Source organism: Pleurodeles waltl, chromosome 3_1, assembly GCF_031143425.1.
Source record: "Pleurodeles waltl isolate 20211129_DDA chromosome 3_1, aPleWal1.hap1.20221129, whole genome shotgun sequence".
Lineage (NCBI taxonomy): Eukaryota > Metazoa > Chordata > Amphibia > Caudata > Salamandridae > Pleurodeles > Pleurodeles waltl.
The window spans coordinates 1835820913-1835843026 of NC_090440.1; the positions used below are offsets into that span (position 1 = coordinate 1835820913).

Sequence of the window (22114 nt, forward strand, 5' to 3'; positions counted from 1 at the left end):
TTAGGTACTTGTTGAGCTTTTTGAGGTCTAGAATGTGGCGCCATTCTCCTGAGTAGAAGCCCATTCCTTTTTGTGAACTTTGGACCGCTTCTATGGACCCCTTGGCTAATATAGCCAAAGCTTCCTTGCGAAGAAGATGACAATGAGAAGGCAAGGATTGTTTTGGAGTATGAGGTGGAATTTGGATGAACTGCAGAGTATGGCCATATGTGATGAGATCCAAGACCCATTTGTCCATAGTGATCTTTCTCCATTGATGTCGGTAGTGGGAAATGTTTGCTCCTACCTGATGGTGCTCTGTAGATGTTGTAACCAGCACTAAGACTTTGTCACTACTTCGTGCTAGCATCTCTGGGTGAAGCTATTTGTTTTCTCATCTGTTGCTGTTTGGAGTATGCTTGGTTGTTTGGCGGTGCTTGATAAAGTTGATTCTGCTGATGGGCAGATCGAAAGGGCTGTTGGAAGGACTACATGGTTCATACCCCTGGTACCCTCCTCAAAAAGAATATGTTCCCCACCCACAAGCTACATGAAAAGGTGTTTTTCTGAACCGAAGAGTTCCCAAAGACCTAACAGTTTCAGTATCTGACTTGACTGCCTGCAAGGCATCATCGATATGCTTACCAAACAGAGCCTCACCATCATAAGGCATATCTAAAATCATTGTCAGAACCTTAGGTCAAAACACTGTAGCTTGAGCCAGTCCTGATATCTCAGAACCATTGATCCTGCCAGCTGTTGGAAACCTATAGACATAATATCCATTGTGCAGTTTATAATTTCAGTCGCAGATCTTTCCCCCTCCGGCAGAATTTTTATTGCCTTCACTTTCTTGTCTTCTGGCATGAAATCCAGATATGTGGCGATATCCGATCACTTCTGGCAACTGTATCTGCCCAGAATTGCTAGGGAGTTTACTGCTCTGACAGTCATCCCTGACATGATGGAGAATCTTTTTCCAATATTATCAAGGCATCTGCCTTCTTTGTTAGGAGGGAGGAAATTGGAGTGGACGGATTCTTTGACCCATGTCGAGCTGCTTGGGTAATGCCCAAGTCCAGCTTCGGATGTCCTATGAGACAAGCAGGTGAGTCTTAAGGAGCGTTATATTTTTTGTTGATTTGCGGAAGAAGCGCTGTGACAGCAGTTGGCATTTTCTTTATTTTGAGTCGTTCCTTCAAGATATAGGGGGTCATTCCTACATTGGCGGGCGGCGGTCACCGCCTGCCAAGCGTGAACCGCCGAATGACCGCACCGCGGTCAAAAGACCGCGGCGGCCATTCTGGCTTTCCCGCTGGGCCGGCGGGCGACCGCCAGAAGGCCGCCCGCCGGCCCAGCGGGAAACCCCCTTCTACGAGGATGCTGGCTCCGAATGGAGCCGGCGGAGTCGAAGGGGTGCGACGGGTGCAGTGGCACCCGTCGCGATTTTCAGTGTCTGCTTTGCAGTGGCATGGGCACTGCAGGGGCCCCCAGGGGCCCCACGACACCTGTTACCGCCATCCTTCACCGCCAGGAACAGGATGGCGGTAAGGGGGTCGGAATCCCCATGGCGTCATGGAGGATTCCCTGGGCCAGGGGTAAACCGGCGGGAGGCCGCCGGTTGCCCTTTTCTGACCGCGGCTTTACCGCCGCGGTCAGAATGGCCAAGGAAGCACCGCCAGCCTGTTGGCGGTGCTTCCGTAATTTTAGCCCTGGCGGTCGCCGACCACCAGGGTTAGAATGACCCCCCTAATCTACTATAGGGATTGCCCTTTCTGTTTTTCTGGACTGCTCTTTAAAATTCTACAGAAAACAATCAGATTGTTTAATCGTGATTGGGAGTTGAAAACGCATGGCTGCTCTTTCCATTAGCATGTGAAACCCACCAATGTCTTCTGGCAGACAAACCACCATTTGTGGTGCTACAGGAGAAGGGGTTGGAATCAGGTAATCGTCCCATTCGGTCATAAAAGAATTGGTGTCTCAAATCTCATCTTCCTCCCTATCTTCATCATCTTAAGATGATGATGATGGACCATCCCGAGGTGGGATGGCAATGTATCTGGCAGCGGCATACTTTGTGGTGACTGAGGTGCAGGAGCTGGTGCACCTACAGGTGATGATTGCGCTGCTGCTGGCCACGGTAAGCAGGTTCATAATAGTCCCCATCACCCTCGTCTTGATATTTTACATGTGACTCAAATGGGCTGGGAGCTGTAACTAAAAGGACCTTATTCATTGTCATCTGACTCCTCAACATCCAGCAAGTGGCCAGTTGGCAATGGTGACACCTTGCTAGGTGAGGTAAGTTCCAGGCACAGAATGACTGGTGTATACTGCAGTCTCGTTGGCATGCACAAACTTGGCATAACATTCACACACCCCTTCAAATAAGTGAACCCGCCTATGTCTTTTGATGGGGTAGCCCCCTAAATGGTTTTCATTGAACAGAATTTTGGTTTATGTCTGCTGAGTTGATTGTATGAACAAAACAGTTAACCTCTTGTGTGAAAAGCTTGCATACTTTTGAGCAAAAATGAGGATGTCACCTTGGTATGGCTGTACCCTCACCATACCACTGAGCAGATTATCTGTTAATTTTTCAAATACACTTGCCACTGAAGTAAGCCCAGGTATTAAGAGCAAGTAGTTAAAAGCCCCAAAAGTGTGCAATGAATGTGGACAATTCTTGAGGCTCCGGTGTGAGTAAAATTTGATAATACACGGAACATTGGTCAATAACCGATGACTATTTTGATCCACACAAGTTGGCCAGCAAACTATGTATCCCACAAAAGATGACAAACTACTAGGATGCTTTTTATTAAGAGTGCAAAGGTTGGCATGGAGTCAGATTTCCCGTGGCCTTTTTTGGGTTATAAAAACAGGCGATACCCACTGAAGAATAATCACTAGTGATACCTTCTGAAAACAAATTGTCAAGTAAGGTTTTAAGCTCAATTCTTACCTCACGTGGATCAGTCCGAACCTTATGCACTAGGTGCACCACTTATGATCCGAGATTGATGTGATACTCAAAACTTTTCACAACACCAAAACGATCCTGAAAAAAGTCTTGACATTTCTGTAAAATTTCTGCAGCACCTGATGCTTCCTAACTATATTCAATACACACAATGGGCATATTACCAAGTAATCCCGCATTATCGGAACCTGGTTTTAAAAACAGATTCTTGCTAAATCCAAAGCATGCTACTTCCTCATGATACTAATACCACATAACAAATTGTTCTTGCAGAGCATCCTCTTCAGGAAAACTATCAAACTAGTTGCCCTGTATGATCACATGATCTAATGGCAAAGGAGTTTTCTTTGTACCATCTGTGGCCACCAAGCAATTCTCAAACATTCTTAACCATTGCTTCCATTTAATTGGAGGTGTACCAGGATGCAGTAGCAATGGAGGTGGTTGCATTACATGTTGCGAGGAAGCCATTTGATTTAAAGAGTGAGACACAACACAAAATCAAATTTTCACAAATTGTCAAAGCCAAAATGCTGAAATATCTGTGGCACTGCTCAAACATTATGGATTACTGTTTTCTTTGCTTCAAGTCTGGAATTTTATTAATTGATTAGTTAATTCACCTTACATTTGTCGAATGCTCTAAATATTTAGTTTGAAACCGCATCACTGTGTGTCTTTTCCCACAGCAAATATGGCCCCCAGAAGTGTGTGTACATCACATGCATTGCTTTTTATGATGCAAAACCCTATCTACTGACATCAGTAGATAGGGTTTTGCACCAATGTGTGCTACACTGTACAGCACATATACAAAGTAGGAAGTTTTAAAATGTGTACAGTCATAGTACTTTGTACTGTACAAAACCTATGCTAGACACACACACACACACACACCCTTGCAATGTGGCACAAAGGTGTGTGTGTGGCGCTCTGCAGTAATATTCCGTGCCAGAGCTAGGAAGAGGGGAGGCGAGTGTCATATCTCTGTAGATATGGGATTCCCCTTTACTCTCCCTGTCATACAAAGCAACGCATCTTTGGGTGCTGCCCTGCGCTGCGTGCCACCTTTCTAAATCTGGGCCTAAATGCAGAATCTGAGTCTTGGCTGGCCTTTAAATTATGTAGTCACACTCACCTTGCCAGAGTGCCCACTCAGAGAGCAAGCCCTCAAACACCTTGAAATGTTACCAGAGCAGATGTCTTGATTAAACAATGAGGTTGGCGGCCTTCATAAAGGCAGAGTGTCACCAATGAATAAGTTACTTACCTTTGGTAATGCTTTTTCTGGTGGATACAGTAACTACCTGTGGATTCCTCACCTAAAGAATTCTCCCCTCGCGCCAGCCTCGACGGAAATTACTTCTAGCTCTGCACGTCGACGATGATGTCACAATCGCCCGACTCCACGCGATGCCACATGACATCATCCAGGCAATAAGAAGCCCTCGTCGACGTGCAGACGTCAGTTATCACCATTTTTTTACGTGCCATAGAGGCGAACAGGTTAAACTTAAAGAGTACACATTCATCCAGAATAGATGAAAATAAAACATTTAATGTAGAACTCAATATATATATCACAGCTATGAATGTTTAATTGAAGATAGAAATAAATATATATATATATATATATATATATGTATAATTCCAGTCCAAAATGTCCTTTTCACTAACAAAATTTGTAAAGGAAAAGTATAAACAATGAATACAACTATATGCATGAAACAGCTATATACATATATATACAGAATCAAGGATGCGCACCCAAAGAGATCCTGGGTTGACCAGTCAGGCAACGGGGAGGCGGGTGGGACCGTGAGGAATCCACAGGTAGTTACTGTATCCAGCAGAAAAAGCGTTACCGAAGGTAAGCAACTTATTCTTCTGATGGATACACCTACCTGTGGATTCCTCACCTAAAGAATAGAGTCCCAAAGCAGTATAACCTCCGGTGGCGGGTGCCCGAATGGTCAAACCAAGAAATCTTGCAGCATCGAGCGAGCAAAATGGCCATCCCTCCTAACCTCAGAGTCCAAACAGTAATGCTTGGCAAAAGTATGGAGGGACGCCCAAGTCGCTGCCCTGCAGATGTCAGCCACAGGAACACCTCTAGCCAAAGCTGATGAAGCTGCTTTGGCTCTGGTGGAATGGGCACGAAGCCCCACAGGTGGATCCCTCTTCGCCAAAGAATAGCAGATCTTAATACATAGAATGACCCACCTGGATAGCGTTCTCTTGTGGACCGCTCTACCTTTCCTCTTCCCCACGTGTCCAACGAAGAGCTGTTCATCCTGTCTGAACTCTTTCGTCCTGGCGACGTAGAAGCTCAGAGCTCTTCGCGGATCCAGTCGGTGGAGCCTCTCTTCCTCCTTGGATGGGTGAGGTGGAGGGTAAAAGGAAGAGAGAGTAATCAACTGCCCCAGGTGAAAGGGTGTAACAACCTTCGGAAGGAAAGCCGCCTTGGTCCTCAACACCACTTTGTCCTTAAAGAAAGAAAGGTATGGGGTCTCCACAGAAAGAGCCTGAAGCTCACTGACCCTTCTGGCAGATGTTATGGCCACTAGGAAAACAGTTTTGAATACTAGGTACCGTAAAGAACAAGAATGCATTGGTTCGAACGGAGCCCCCATAAGAAAAGTTAGAACTAAGTTAAGGTCCTACTGAGGCATAACGAATGGTGTGGGTGGATACCTATTAGTGAGTCCCTTTAGAAACTTTAAAACAATTAAGATTTAAAGAAGGACGGTTGATCAGGAAGGCACAGAAAAGCAGATAGTGCAGACAGATAACCTTTAACAGTGGCAATTGCAAAACCTTTCTGTGCCAGATAGAGTGCAAATGACAAAATGTCAGATAAACCAGCTTTTAAAGGATCTAAACTATTCTCTCCACACCAGTTTGTAAATTTCGCCCAACGATTAGCATAGATTGACTTGGTGGAGTGTCGCCTGGCCGATAAAATAACTTCCACCACATCTGGTGGGAGAGAAAAGGAACTCAGATTGCCCCGTTCAATCTCCAGGTATGAAGATGCAGGCTCTGGAGGTGGGGGTGTAGAATCTGCCCCTGCGACTGCGAGAGGATGTCCCCCCTGCAAGGGAGACGGAGCGGAGGGCACTGAGAGAGTTGGAGTAGGTCCGAATACCACACCCTTCTCGGCCAATCCGGAGCTATTAGGATGACTTGTGCTCGGTCTTGGCGGATCTTCCTGAGAACTCGAGGAATCAAGGGTATGGGGGGAAACGCGTAAAGTAACTGACCCTTCCAGGTCATCTGAAATGCGTCCCCCAAAGCTCCTTGCACCAGATACTGGAGGCTGCAAAATAGCGGGCACTGCGCATTCTCTTGAGTGGCAAACAGATCTATTTGCCGGTATCCCCACATCCTGAAAATACCCAGAACTAGATTTGGATGAAGTCGCCACTTGTGGTCGACCGAGCTGCGTCGACTGAGAATGTCTGCACATACGTTCAGGACTCCGGCCAAATGATGTGCAATCAAGCAGATCTTGTGGTCTTGAAGCCAGGACCAGATGAAGAGCTTCTCTGCAGAGAAGATACGACCCCACTCCTCCCTGTTTGTTTATATACCACATCACGGTCGTGTTGTCCGTCAGAACTTGGATTGACTGACCGCGAATGGAAGGGAGGAGGGCCTTGAGAGCCAGACGTACTGCCCGCAACTCTAACAGATTGATGTGTAACCTCTGTTCCCCTGGAGACCAAAGGCCCTTGATCTCCAGGTCCCCCAGATGAGCTCCCCACCCTAGAGTGGAAGCATCCATTACCACCGTGGCCACTGGAGGTGGCAGCGAGAACGGCCTTCCTTGAGACAGGTTGTCGACCGCTGCCCACCATTGAAGATCCACTGCAGTGTCTCTGGAGATCTTTATCGAATCCTCGAGATCCCCTTTGTACTGAAACCACTGCCTGCGGACGCACCACTGAAGAGCCCTCATGTGCCAGCGTGCATGAGTGACCCACAGTATGCAAGAAGCGAACAGACCGAGCAGTCGAAGGACCTTGAGGATTGGAACTACCCCTCCATTTTGAAACGTTGGAATCAACGCCTGAATGTCCTGGACCCGCTGGGGTGGAGGAAAGGCCCGATTCAATGTCATGTCCAATACTGCCCCTATGAACAGGAGGCGTTGAGAGGGCTCCAGGTGAGATTTGGGTACATTGACTGAAAAATCCAGGTCGTACAACAATTGAGTCGTCGACTGGAGATGGCACTGCACGAGCTCGGGAGTTCTGGCTTTGATTAACCAATCGTCCAGATAGGGAAACACAGCTATCCCCCTTCTTCTGAGCTCTGCCGCTACCACTGCCATCACCTTTGTGAAGACTCGAGGCGCTGAAGTAAGACCAAACGGGAGGACCGCAAACTGATAATGCTGCGATCCCACCACAAACCGGAGATACTTCCTGTGCGATTTGAGGATCGGAATCTGGAAATACGCGTCCTGCAAATCGACCAACACCATCCAGTCTCCTTCTTTCAACGCCAAAAGAACCTGTGAGAGGGTCAGCATTTTGAATTTTTCCTGTCTGAGGAACCAATTCAAAATTCTCTTGTCCAAAATCGGTCTCAGCCGACCATCCTTTTTGGGAATCAGGAAGTATCTTGAATAACAACCCTGACCCCTCTCTTGCTCGGGAACCAACTCTATTGCATCTTTTGCCAATAGGGATAATACCTCCCGCTGTAATAGGAGAAGATGGTCTTCCGAACAGAAGGATGGGCGGGGAGGGAAGGTAGGAGGGAATTCCCGAAAGGGAAGAGCGTACCCCTTCTTCACAATGTCGATGACCCAGGAGTCCGATGTTATAACCTCCCACATTGTAAGAAAATGGGCAAGTCTCCCCCCTACCGGAGACAAGTGGACAGGGAGTGGAGGAGGACTACGGCTGCTTTCCTTGCTGCACCCCTCCCGAGGAAGAGGAAGAGGCAAAGTGCTGCAAGGTGGCGCCTCTCGTACGGACTCTGCCCCTGCCCCTGAACGATCTGTACGGCAGGGTAGAAGCAGATTGTTGTGGTCCCTGCAATCTTCCCCGAAAGGAACCACGTCCAAATCCTTTAAACCTCCGAAAGCCTCTAAAGGAGGATGAGGCCGACGACTGGAGTCCCAAAGATCTAGCAGTCGTTCTGCTTTTTTTAAAACGTTCCAGGGCAGAGTCAGCCTTTGTGCCGAAGAGCTTCTCCCCATCAAACGGAAGATCAAGAAGCGCGGCCTGCACGTCCGACGAGAAGCCAGATGACCGTAGCCAAGACTGCCGTCTAGAAACTATGGTCGTGCCCATAGCCCTAGCCACCGAGTCTGAAGTATTCAACCCAGACTGGATCACCTGAGTTGCAGCCGCCTGAGCATCCGCTAACAGCTGCAACATCTCCTGGGACAAATTAGGGTGGCCCTTCGCCTCTTCCATAAGGGCATGGATGTAACGACCCAGTATGCAAGTTGCATTGGAAGATTTTAGGGCCATACTGCAAGATGAAAAGGCCTTTTTTGCAGTATGGTCCATCTTTTTTGACTCCCTGTCCGCAGGGGTCCCAGGAAACGAGCCAGGAGAGGATCTAGACGAACAAGAGGCTTGCACCACTAGACTCTCCGGAGTTGGTTGTCTGGAGAGAAACACCGGATCCCCAGGCGCCGTCCTGTACCGACGAGCCACTGCTCTGTTGACCGCCGCGGTGGACACAGGTTTCAGCCAGATATCCTTAATGGGGTCCAGCAAAGCCTCATTGAATGGCAAAAGAGGCTCAGCAGAAGCAGACGCAGGGTGCAGAACCTCTGTTAATAAATTTCTCTTGACCTCCGCAGTAGGAAGGGGAAGATCCAAAAAGTCTGCAGCCTTACGAATTACTGCATGGAAAGAAGCAGCTTCCTCTGTGACCTCTCCAGGGGAAGCTAGATCCCATTCCGGGGTAGTGTCCAGGCCACTAGCTGAATCCAGTCCCTGGAAGTCACCTGAGGGCTCTACTACTTCACCTTCCTCCAGGTGTTGCCTCGCGTACTCTTCTACCTCCAAGAGTCGAAGAGCCAGACGTCTTGACTTAAGTCTTGACTCCAAGCCTGGAGTCGACAAGGCATCGGCCGACGCCGGAGATCTTCGTCGGCGCCGATCCCCGGATCCGTCCTAAGCCGGAGGCTCTGGCTCCAAAGGGTTCTTAGACGCCGATCGGATCCAAGGCGAATCCGACAGCGCCATAGCAGGTGTAGTCATCCTGGGCGACGTCATAGGCATCGGCGCCGCTTCAGGTGCAGCAGATAAAAATGGGGTAAACGGCGCCGATCTGTAAGACGCCGAAACCCCCAAATCATAGGCCAAAGGGCCAGACGGACCTGCATGACTTCCACCTGGCGTCATGGAAGCAAAAATTTTATACATTGCGTTTAAAAACGCTGCAGGGTCCGATCCCGGAGTCGGGAAAGCCGGGTACTGCTGCTGCTGCACCGGCGCCGGCATAGCTGCCGAGGAGGGTCCAGGTAACTCTTGGCCAGGAGAACCTTCAGGCCTCTGGGGAGGCTCGACCTCGAAGACCGACCGGGTGACGTCGGGGTCGTCGGAGGCGGAGGGGTGACGGTCGGGCTTATCTCCCACGTCGGCCGACGGAGAAGCCGATCTTGATCTGGACCGTCCCTTGCTAGATCGGCGCTGAGATCCATGACGGCGCCGAGAGTCACTATGATGATGACGAGACTTCGAGGATCTCGACGAAGACTCCCTCCTATGACGCCTCTCCTTCTTCTTCTTGGAGCGAGCCACGAACAATTTCGCCTCCCTCTCCTTAAGTGCCTTAGGGTTCATGCGTTGACATGAACCGCATGATTCGACCTCATGGTCGGAACTAAGGCACCAGAGGCAGTTTTCGTGGGGTCGGTAACCGACATCCGACCCCTGCACTGGCTACAAGATTTGAAGCTGGATTTTCTAGGCTGCGACATTGTAACCGTTGTTGGAAACAGTAGCTCCCTGTGAGCCTCGAAGAATTAACCGTTACTCGTGGCACGGAAAAAAGGGAACTGACGTCTGCACGTCGACGAGGGTTTCTTATTGCCTGGATGACGGTATGTGGCGTCACGTGGAGTCGGGCGATTGTGACGTCATCGTCGACGTGCAGAGCTAGAAGAAATTTCCATCGAGGCTGGCGCGAGGGGAGAATTCTTTAGGTGAGGAATCCACAGGTAGGTGTATCCATCAGAAATGTTGTGTTGGGATGACATGATGCAGAGGAGCTAATTGTATGGTTTTATTTAAGGATAATTAGTCCACGGTGAAGGTACTGCCGGCAGCTCCTGATGGTAAGGACGAACCGCCAAACAGCTTGACACTCAGACTCTTGAAAGGCAACCGTTCTACACTCTAGAATCATGGAAATATCACTTTGAGGCACTGAGCACAACCACTCACCACCTCCTTCATATCATGATCTATTCTTGGCCGCTAGTTACACTTTCTACCTTTTTTCTTGGGGACACTTCTCACAAATTGGCCTTTGTGACTCGTGAACTATTCTTCTCCACAGGGTCACTGGAGAGAATTAATCTCACAGCCTTTGTGACTGATTCTTGGCACCTGTGAAATTTCTTCAGGAACCCGAACCTAAGATTGAAGATCCTTATTAAACTGTCTGCTGCTTGTCTATCTTCTGTATTCACAAACTTTCACTCTCCGTCAATTTCATGTTTTCATTCTTCAAGAGTTCTGAAAGAGCCTATTTCAATACAGTCTAACTGATCCAGAAGTCCATTTTCTGACACTCCATTTATCCTCAGGATTTATGTACATAGGTATATGGTATTTCTAGAGAGTAAACCTATCCATAAGAGACCTGTATAAGGTCAAAAACAAGCATAGAGTGACAGGAAAGGCAGGTGGGGTTTGGATAGTGTGTGAATTGTGATGTAGTGTTCCTTAAAGAGGTAAATCTTCAAAATAGAGCTGTGTAGGGGTGGCCCTGGTGGATACTGGGATGTTACTCCAGATCCTGGGTGCATTTATAGAAAGAGTCTGCTGCTTTGTTTTTTTTCTTGTTTTACACTTCTTAGTCTGCAGCCTGATGGCAGCCAGGGTGTGGGGATGCAAAGGACTACCAAGGATGGGGAGCTTATCTGCTAAATAAGCGGTGGTGCTGGGCATGATGATTTTATAAATGGCACTGCGGATTTTGAATGTGGTAGGCCATCAAGGGGAACCAATAAAGCTCCATCACAGTAGGGGTGATTTGATCGTAGTACTTCAGAACCAGATGAGATATGCTCCGGTGTGTAAGATGCCCTTAAGGGGAGCAGATGTTTACTCCTGGAGGCCATGGTGCACCAGCATCCAGATGCAAGGGGATTAGGACTTGAACAGTAGTTCTTAAGTTGCTTCCTGGAATAAAAAGGACAACTTTCTTTGGAAAAGAGAACTAGTTCATGGTGATTTTTTTTGGCAATGTGTTCCTTGAGGGTGAGATTGGTGTCCATGCGGGATTGGCATTTGGTGAAAGTTGGGGTTCAAAGTCATCAAGTTTCTCTTCCTTGAGCCAGGGATGTACTGTTACTTATTTGTTGTTCATGGCCAATATCAGTAACTCTATCTTGGTAGGGTTGAGTTTCAGGTAGGCACTTCGCGTGCAGGTTTGGATAATGTGCAGGCAGTGTTTGAGGCAGTGGATGTTTGAAGCAGAGGATATTTTTAAGTAGAGTTGTGGACCATCAGCATATGAGTGAATTTTGATTTTGTTGTGTAGGAACAAACCAACCGGCTCCATGTGGAGGTAGAGAGATGACCAAAGACAGTGTGGAACCTTGAAAGACTCCGCAGGTGATAGGGATCTTTTGGCATGTAAAGGGGCCCATTTGAACAAACTGTTGTCAGGTCTTTTGTATTTTTTCACTGAAGAAACGGTTAACGGCACTGCACTTTTCTGTGGAGTGAGGAATAGGTGGGTCTGCCATTGGGTTGATAAATGGAATTCTCCTCCTTATGTTTGAGATATTTCCTTGCCCATAAACAGGCTGATGCCTCTTACTTGTTTACTGATTATTTTTGTTTGGTCTTATATCGAGACATATGTGTGAATCAGTGCCTTCTTTCTGACCTTCCACTGTCTACTGCCTCATAAGCACTGTCATATAGCGTTTTTCCTGTTTATCCTGTGTAACATGGTTCCATGCAAATATACTTATCTTGACTATATACACATTTTCTTTCGTCCAACACACACTGTGCATAGACTAAAGTTCCCTATTCGTGAAGTTCCTGTCCCCCTTCCAAAGGAAGGCAGTGAGAAACACTGACAGTGTGTCAGGGGCTGTACTGCTCCCACAAGGGTGTGTACAGTCTGCAACTACACACAAATGAGGGCAGTGTAAGGTTTCTTCTCAAGGTCTGAAGAGCATAACTGCAAAAAAACACAAGGTGGTAAGCGAACCCCAACACATCTGTGAATGCTGCATACTCATTTGTGCATACAATAATTGGTGAAGGTAGTAAAAAAGATGGAAACTGCACATTTAGGGGCACATTTATCAACAAGTTGTACAGCACAGCAAGTCACCCGGCTGTGCTGCGTAACAGAGAAAGGGCAGGAATGCACCATAGCTAACATTATACAGTGCATTCTTGCTTTTCCCCCAACACTGACGCACAATGTGCTGCCTACCACCAAAGCAGGCACTCTTGCACCAGGGTCCTGCGTTGTAAGCAGGATTGTTTTTGTGCAGGAATGGGCAACTTCCTGCAAAAAAACATTCCACTGAGACATCTTTCTATGTGTGCTGCACAAAAACATTCCACTAAGACACCTTTCTCTTTATATGTGTGCTGCATGACGCAGCACACATAGACAGATGAAAAACAAGGCGAAATAAACATTTTTCTCCTTGTTACGCCTCACCTGGGGAGGTGTAGCAGCTTTGGCACATTTCCAGGTCTACTACTTATGGTAAATCTGGGAATGCGTCAAAATCCATGGGTGTTGTGTGGCAATACCAACGCTCCACCCATGGAATGCCTCCCTGGGACAGGGTAACGAGATGTAACAAAATGCAGTCATCTGTGCCATGTTGCATTACTCTGGATATATCAAGTCACTCACGCCCAAGCAAGGTAGCTTTAGGTGGTTTGATAAACTGCATTTTAAGGGTTGCATTGCTTTTGCACCCTGTTGCGTGTTGCAAAGTGACGCAACCCTTTGATAAATTTGCCCCTTAATTGTAATAACAATCCATATAACCCTAATCTGTGCTTTGATGCACCCAGACCTGTTGACTACTGCTGACTTTATGTGATACTGCAAACCTAGAACACAAATTCACTGGAGCCTAGAATGTTGATTTTTAACCACTGACAAACCCAGGCTTTGCTATGCATTATAATATGTAATAAAGACTGCTTTTTCAGCTTACATGTCTAATCTCCATCTTTCTTCTTGTATTAAGGAAAAATGATTCCTTCTGGTGAAAACAACATTTTACCCACTACAAAGGGGCACTAAATACATTCTATATACAAGCTCTTGATTTGATCGCATTCATCCACAATGTGTTTGTTCCACCAATGAGCATTTAGATTTCGTAGCATTTACATTGGTTCATATATCCTTCCACTGCTTATGACAGCCCTGTGCATGTGAGGAAATCTTGATTTTTCCTCTCTTTCTACTCCACCTACTCCCTGTCTGTTGACCACTCCACTCTTTTTTTTACCCCTGCCTCCTTCCCCGTCAGTGGGAGGCCACCTTAAAATACATTTTGACCAATTCAAGATGGCAGCCCTTGTGTGCACCTGTGCTTAGGATTTCTATTAATGATTTTGTTTTAGTTTGAAAAATCACATTTAAAGATGGCCTCCACAGATGTTTGTGCATTGACAGCAGCCACTTGTGAACGGCATTTGTTAAAACATTACAAAATGCATTCATATATGGTCCTTGTGGATGCATGCTCATCCGTGGGCAGCCACTAAACCAAAAAAAAAAACACTGGGTAAGCCAATATGTTTCGTTGCTGTGACCTACCGGCTTGACAAGTACTTGTTAAATGGGAGTTCTACAAAATAAATAACATCCCACCTAGTTTAAGAGCAATATCTTAACTTGGGTTAGACTGGAACAAGTTGCGGGTGGGATCCGACATTAATCAACTTCGGGTGCAAGATAGAGAGGCATGGTGATAGTCTTGCACCTTCTCAGGAGTATGAGAGTCATGGGAAGGAGCTGAGTCCAGCTTGAATTTTGTATGTTTTTCTTCAACTTTCCTGATTTAGAGTGTGACATTGATCGACCTCGGGGTGAACTCCTGTGATTTCTGGACTGAGACCGACCCTTTAACTTGGATTGGTCATGGCATGAAGTCCTCCGGTACTTGGCAATGTGAAGTTTTGCCTCGATGTACAGTCACTGCATGACTTGCAGCTGTGTCTCGACCTGAAGCACTATGGCCCAACCTGATGAGGATCTGTCACAGGCATTTGGTTGAAACAGTAATTGCAAGGATTAAAACTTGTTGTTTTTTGAGTGGGGAGGGGGGTTGACATTTCACTTGCACATTGTAGATTTTGAGGTAATTAGGTCTCAGACGAGAGGCAGATCTAGATCCTTGTCTAGGGGCAGAGAAAGAAAGGAAAAGATGTCAGCATGAGGGAGTGGCACCTATATTGGCCAGGCATGTCATTTCCAGAGCATAACGGCGTCAGTGCAAAGCCAGACGTTACCACCTACAGGTACGCAGAGGTACGGCTCAAAAGTTTCCAGAGCCAGTCTGACACTAGGAAAATATTCAAAAGGCAAGGAATCTGTGGTTAGAAGTCTCTTTCAGAAGCGGATATACAGTAAATGAAGTAACATGAAAATTAATCCTTCTGCGCCCAATCAGTACTTGAGTCAGTATGACAAAAAAGAAGCAGTTGCCAATCAGAATATGAAATGTATATATAGACAACTGTTTAAATTATGTCAAACTCTAATTTAACATGTTACCAACTACCCTTACCTGCCAGGATAAGAGTGGCTGGCTCTTCTGAGCGAAGCAATCTCACAAGAATAGTAACGCCTTTGGCAGTCAAAGTAACTTGGTCCACATCAGCTATAACTCTAGCAAGAACTATGATCTGAAAACAAAGTGATAATGTTATGTTTTTTTAATTTCTTTAAAGTAAATGTTATCTAAAACACAAACTGTCCATGACGAAAAGTGTGCCAATTTGGAAAAAAAATTTAAGCTATACATTTTCTTTATGAAAGATGTTCCAAATGCCCACATACTGCATTCTCGAGGTATTAGATCACTACCACACAATGAAAGCTTATGCAAAATGCAAAAATAATGATTGAATTAATAATATGCAGATCAGTGCAGCAAAGAGAGTGAGTACCGGGCATCATTCTTTAGGCATGCCGAGGAACTGAGGGAGTGCTGCAAGGTGCACAAATAAATTTCTGGAGGGTACCCCTCCAGTTCAAAATACTATGCTTTGAGAATGTTTAGCATTACACAGTACAGCTGCAAAACTGAAAATCTTTACTCCAACATTATACCTCCCTAGAGGTATTTTTATACAAATCCCCGTATACCTTTCCACTAGATAGGGACTGGCATCGCAAAATATGGTTGGTTGCACAGGAACACCCAATACCATCCATTGTACGCCCTGTTGATACAAGGTAGCCTAAAGTACCTCATTGCCTTACTTTAAGGATACTTGCCAGAGCGGAAGGCAAATACCCAAACAACACTTTGCACCAGTCAACCCAGGTGTAGGAAAATGCCACTGTTGGCATGGTTACCCCCTAACTTTTTGCCTTTTGTTGATGCCAGCTTTGATTTAAAGTGTGGTGGGACCCTGCTAACCAGGACCCAGCACCAGTGTTCTTTCCCTAAAATTGTACCTTTGTCTCCACAACTGGTACAGCCCTGGCACACAGATAAGCCCCTTGTAAAAGGTACCCCTGGTACCAAGGGCCCTGTGGCCAGGGAAGGTCTCTAAGGGCTTCAGCATGTATTATGCCACCCTGGGGACCCCTCACTCAGCACATGCACACTGCCTCACAGCTTGTATGTGCTGGTGGGGAGAAAAAGGCTAAGTGGACATGGCACTCCCCTTGGAGTGCCATGCCCACAACCCACTGCCTGTGGCATAGGTAAGTCACCCCTCTAGCAGGCCTTACAGCCCTAAGGCAGGGTGCACTATACCACAGCTAGTGGAGATGCCCACCCCCCGGACACAGCCCCCCACTTTTGGTGGCAAGTCCAGGGAGATAATGAGAAAAACAAGGAGTCACTCCCTCAGCCAGGGCCACCACTAAGGTGACCAGAGCTGAAGTGACCCCCTCCTTAGAAATCCTCCATCTTGGTTTGGAGGACTTAGTTCAATAGGAATAGGGATGTGCCCGCTTCCCCAAAGGGAGAAGGCACAAGGAGGGTGTAGCCACCCTCTTGGACAGTAGCCATTGGCTACTGCCCTCCAGCCCTAACACACCCCTAAAAATAGTATTTAGGGGCAACCCTGAACCCAGGAAATCAGATTCCTGATGACCTACAAAGAAGAAGGACTGTTTACCTGAAAACCCTGCAGAGAAGAAGGAAGACGACAACTGTTTTAGCCCCAGCCCTACAGGCCTGTCTCCTGATTCAAAGAAGCTGCAACTGTGACACATCTTAAAGATCCAGTGACCTCTGCCTACTCAGAGGACTGCCCTTCAACTACAAAGGACCAAGAAACTCCCATGGACAGCGGCCCGGTCTAAACAAGCAAGAAGAAACCATCTTTAAAGGGACTCCCACCTCACTACAGAACCGTGAGTCCCCACCACTCTGCACTCGACGCCCCTGGTCTGTGTCCAGAGAAACCAATGCCACAGACAGGACGCCCAGGTGACTCTGACGACGTGTCCACCCTCAGCCAACTGCTCTGCACCCCTACAACGATGCCTGCATAGGGAATCCTGCAGATCCCCCTGACCGCGACTGCCCGATGAAAAGAAACCCGTCGCCTGGAAGAAGCACTGCACCCGCAGCCCCCAGGCCCGTGAAAAACCAACCACTGGTGCAGCAGTGACCAGCAGGCGGCCCTCACCCTTGCCCAGTCAGTGGCTGGCCCGAGAAGCCCGTCTGTGCCCTGCATGCAACGTTTGAGAGACCCCTGGGTCCCTTTATTAATTTCGATCACAAACCTTGACGCCTTGTTTGCCCACTGCACCTAGCCGCCCCTATACCGATTAGGGTATATTTTGTGTGCCTACTTGGGACCCCCCCAATGCTCCCTAAGGACGCAGGTACTTACCTGTTAGCAGACTGGAACTGGAGCACCCCCTGTCTCCATAGGCGCCTATGTTATTTGGGCCCCTCTTTGACCTCTGCACCTGACCGGCCCTGTGTTGCTGGTGCAGGGTGTTTGGGGTTGACTTGAACCCCCAAAGGTGGGCTGCCTATGCCCTGGAGACTGAACTTGTAAGTGCTTTACTTACCTTACTAATCAACTTGTACTTACCTCCTCCAGGAACTGTTGAATTTTGCAGTGTCCACTTTTAAAATAGCTTATTGCCATTTTATACCAAACTGTGTACATTACTGTTTTGATTCAAAGTCCTATACATACCTATGCAAAATACCTTACATTTAATGTACTTAACTGCAATTTGACTCTTGTGGTTCTAAAATAAATTAAGAAAATAATATTTTTCTATATAAAAACCTATTGGCCTGGAGTTAAATCATTGTGTGTGTGTTCTCATTTATTGCCTGTGTGTGTACAACAAATGCTTAACACTACCCTGTGATAAGCCTAACTGCTCGACCACACTACCACAAGTAGAGCATTAGTATTATCTATTATTGCCTCTGTCAAGCCTCTTGAGGAACCTCTTGACTGTGTGCACACTATCTCACTTTGAGATAGTATATACAGAGCCAGCTTCCTACATTGGTGGATCAGCGGTGGGGTCTAAGACTTTACATTTGCTGGACTACTCAGCCAATACCTGATCACACAACTAAATTCCAAAATTGTCATTAAAAAAATAGATTTTTGAATTTTGACTATTTTTCAAAAATTTTAAAAGTCCTGCTAGGGCGTTGTGTAAGTCCATGTTAGCATTTCTTTTTAAGTTTAAAAGTTTTGTAAAAGTTAGGATTTAAGTACTAAAAGTAGTTTTCTTGTTTCTTAAAAAGTAATCCTAACTTTTAGAGACATAATGACTAGCACAGATGAGATGGTGATGGAACTGAACCTCACCCCTTACCTCCATCTAGGGATGGCAGAGTGAAGGACTCTCTGTAAGCTAAGAAAAATTAGAACTGGTTCCAATTCTACCAAGGTCAATCTCCAGGAGCTCTTGGCAGAATACACCAGGCACCACCGCACTGAGGTGGAAGACCTCCCCTCAGATGGGGAAGAAATTAGTGAACAGGAGGAAGAACTCCCCCTCCTGTCCTAGTTAGGGAGACCAGGGCTCCAAGAACCCTGTCTCCATAAATCAGAGTCAGAGATTCTGGTTCTCCCACAGGGGAGTCCAGCCCCTCTGTTCACATTGAGGACAGCCTCAATTAAAAGGACATCCTTTTAGCGAGGATGGCCAAAAGATTAGCTTTGGAGAAACAGCTCCTAGCTATAGAAAGGGAAAGAAAAAAAATGGGTTTAGCACCCATAAATGGTGGCAGCAATTTAAATGGGGTCAGAGAGAATACTGACATCCCAAAAATCCCCAAAGGGATTGTTACTAAATATGAAGAAGTTGGTGATATTACCAAATGGTTCACAGCTTTTGAGAGAGCTTGTGCAACCAGCAAAGTAAGCAGAAATCACTGGGGAGCTCTCATGTGGGAAATGTTAACTGGTAAGTGTAGGGGTAGACTCCTCTCACTCTCTGGTAAGGATGCAGAGTCCTATGACCTCATGAAGGCTACCCTGATTGAGGGCTTTGGATTCTCAACTGAGGAGTATAGAATTAGGTTCAGGGGGGCTCACAAAACCTCCAGCCTGTCCTGGGTTGCTTTTGTTGACTTCTCAGTCAAAACACTAGATGGTTGGATAGCTGGCAGTGGAGTAAGTGACTATGATGGGCTGTATAATTTATTTATGAAAGAACATCTGTTAAGTAATTGCGTCAATGATAAGTTGCATCAACATCTGGTAGACCTAGGTCCAATTTCTCCCCAAGAATTGGGAAAGAAGGCACACCACTGGGTCAAGACAAGGGTGACCAAGACTTCCACAGGGGGTGACCAAGAGAAAGGGGTCACAAAGCCTCCTCAGGGGAAGGTTGGAGAGACATCCAAGGACAAAAGTAAAGAGTCTTTTCAAGCCTCTTCGCAGTCCACAAATGGGTACAAGGGTAAAAACTTTGATCCCAAGAAGGCCTGGCATCACAACTGTAGACAGCATGGACAACAAACTGGAGACAAGGCGTGTCCCAAGAAAAGTCCCACAACTACTACTCCAGTTAGCACTAGAATAACCAGTTTCCAGGTGGGATCAACAGTGTGCCTGAAGCAAATCAGGGTTCACACTGAAGCTACTTTAGTCTCTGAGGGTGGGGTGGATCTAGCCACACTAGCTGCCTGGCCGCCTAACATGCAAAAATACAGGCATCAGCTCTTGATAAATGGGAACAAGGTGGAAACTCTGAGGGATTTAGGTGCCAGTGTCACCATGGTGACAGAACAACTGGTTTCCCCAGGACAGTATCTGGCTGCACATACATATCCAGTCACCAATGCGGACAATGAAACTAAAGTCCATCCCATGGCAATGGTGACTTTAGAATGGGGAGGGGTAATTGGCCCGAAACAGGTAGTGGTCTCTTCTGCAATTCTAGAGTGTTTGCTAGGGAATGATCTGGAGTCCTCAGCATGGGCTTCGGTAGAGCTCAAGACCCATGCTGGATGTCCCTGAACTGGTGTGTGTTAAGAGCACAGAGCAGAGCACAGGGTAAAAAAGAAGTGTTGGGGCCTGGAATAATGGCCCATCCTTCCAAGAGAAAAGGTAAGAGGACTGGGGGATCAGCCTCTATACAGCAAAAGAAACAGGACCTCTCTTCCCAGGAAGATGTCCTATCCCCTGAGGGAATATATTCCCAGGAAGATGTCCTATCCCCTGAGGGAACTGAGTCCACGAAGCTGGAGCCTTACCAGGTAGAGCTCCTGGGCCCAGGGGGACCCTCAAGGGAACAGCTTTGCTAGGGACAAAAGACTTGTCCCACTCTTGAAGGCCTAAGACAGCAAGCAGCTGAGCAAGAAAAAGGAAATGTCGGTGGATCCCACAGGATCTATTGGGAGGATGGACTCCTTTACACTGAGGCAAGAGATCCCAAACCTGGTACCACTAGGAGAGTGGTAGTGCCTCAGGAGTTTAGAGAGTTCATCCTCACCTTAGCCCATGACATTCGCCTAACTGGGCATTTGGGACAAATCATGACTTTGGAAAGAATTAGTTAACCATTTCTATTGGCCCAATATGTCCCAAAAGGTAAGGGAGTTTTGCAGCTCCTCTGTCACCTGTCAAGCGAGTTGCAAGACAGGTGGCCACCCAAAGGCCCCCCTCATTCCACTTCCAGTGGTGGGGGTCCCCTTTGAAAGGGTTGGTGTGGACATTGCGGGTCCACTTGAACCTCCCACAGCCTCAGGGAACCAGTACATACTGGTAGTAGTGGATCGTGCTACTAGGTACCCTGAAGCAATTCCCCTTAGGTCAAATACTGCCCCTGGTATCTTTACCAGAGTAGGTTTCCCTAAGGAGGTGGTTTCTGACAGAGGTACAAACTTCATGTCAGCTTACCTTAAACACACATGGAATGAGTGTGGGGCGACTTATATGTTCACTACACCTTATCATCCACAAACCAATGGTCTTGTGGAAAGATTTAACAATACATTGAAGGGCATGCTCCTGGGGATCCCTGAAAAACTCAAAAGGAGATGGGATGTCCTCTTGCCATGCCTGCTTTTCTCCTACAGAGAGGTGCCACAGAAGGAAGTAGGGTTTTCCCCCTTTAAGCTTCTATTTGACCATCCTGCAAGGAGACCACTGGCACTTGTAAAGGAAGGCTGGGAGGGACCTCTCCATAAGCCTAAATGTCAACATCAGGACAGTGCGCGCTCTACGGGCGACAAAAATGCAAAAACCCAGTCTTTATGCAAGAGCATAATTCATGCATTGTGTTTATATGCAGTATGTTAACCTTTTGCAATGCAGAGTTTAACCTTGAAAAACACTATTAATGATGTTTGCAATAACTGTTTATTTGCAAGGTATCGCTGCAGGCTTACTCAGTGTATTAAGGTGTGGTCCCTTTCTAGGACCTTCTAGAAGCTTTCCCTGCAGCATGACTGGATGTGGTTTGTGGGCTGGGCTTGACTCTATATAAGGGAGCCAGCCCAGCTCCACGTGCTCACTATTCAGAGGTCCCGGTGCAGAGCCGCAGCAACTTCCTGAGCTCCTGTCCCAGAGGCCTACCTTGATATTCCAGGCCTGCCCTCATTATATTGGTGATCCTTGAGCAGGGCGGTAAGGTGTAGGTAGGGCTGGGCCCCCGACCCCCGTTCTCAAAGACATTCGAGTTTTGGGCCTAGTTGTGAAACACTCTGTGTGCATGAGTGTGATTTCATGGCATTTGCATATTCTTGTTTGAATCGGCAGAATGCGTGATTCATTTCTAACATGTAAACCTTGGCATTCAGATCAGCACCTGGGTGCGCGATCATTTCATGGCATTTGCATATTCTTGTTCGAATCAGCAGAGTGCGTGATTAATTTCTAACACGTAAACCTTGGCATTCAGTTTGGCAACAGTGTGCGCGATCATTTCATGGCATTTGCATATTCTTGTTCGATTCGGCAGAGTACGCAATTCATTTCTAACATGTAAACCTTGGCATTCAGATCGGCAACAGTGTGCGCGATCCTTTCATGGCATTCGCATATTCTTGTTTGAATCAGCAACAGTGTGCACAATTCAACCCTGACATAAAACTCTTGGCTTTTAGCTCGGCAGTGTGCGCGATCATTTCATGACATTGGAAACTTTGGTGTGCCGTGTTTGTTGAGGTGCACACATTTATCCTGAGCTTTTGGATTTCTTTGAAACTCCTAATTCATAGCACAACATTCTTTGTGCATATTCAGTTCCTAGTACAGTTCCTGTTGTTTCCAGGGAATG

General features: G+C 46.9%; 1 protein-coding gene across 1 annotated transcript in view; it reads right to left on the reverse strand.

The window, feature by feature from the left end:
• ANKAR (ankyrin and armadillo repeat containing) overlaps nt 1-22114 on the reverse strand; it is a 723226-nt gene that overhangs the window by 136365 nt on the left and 564747 nt on the right. The window contains exon 22 of the mRNA XM_069225913.1: nt 14952-15069. Within this exon, the coding sequence (XP_069082014.1) occupies nt 14952-15069 (118 nt within the window). The remainder of the gene's footprint in view (nt 1-14951; nt 15070-22114) is intronic.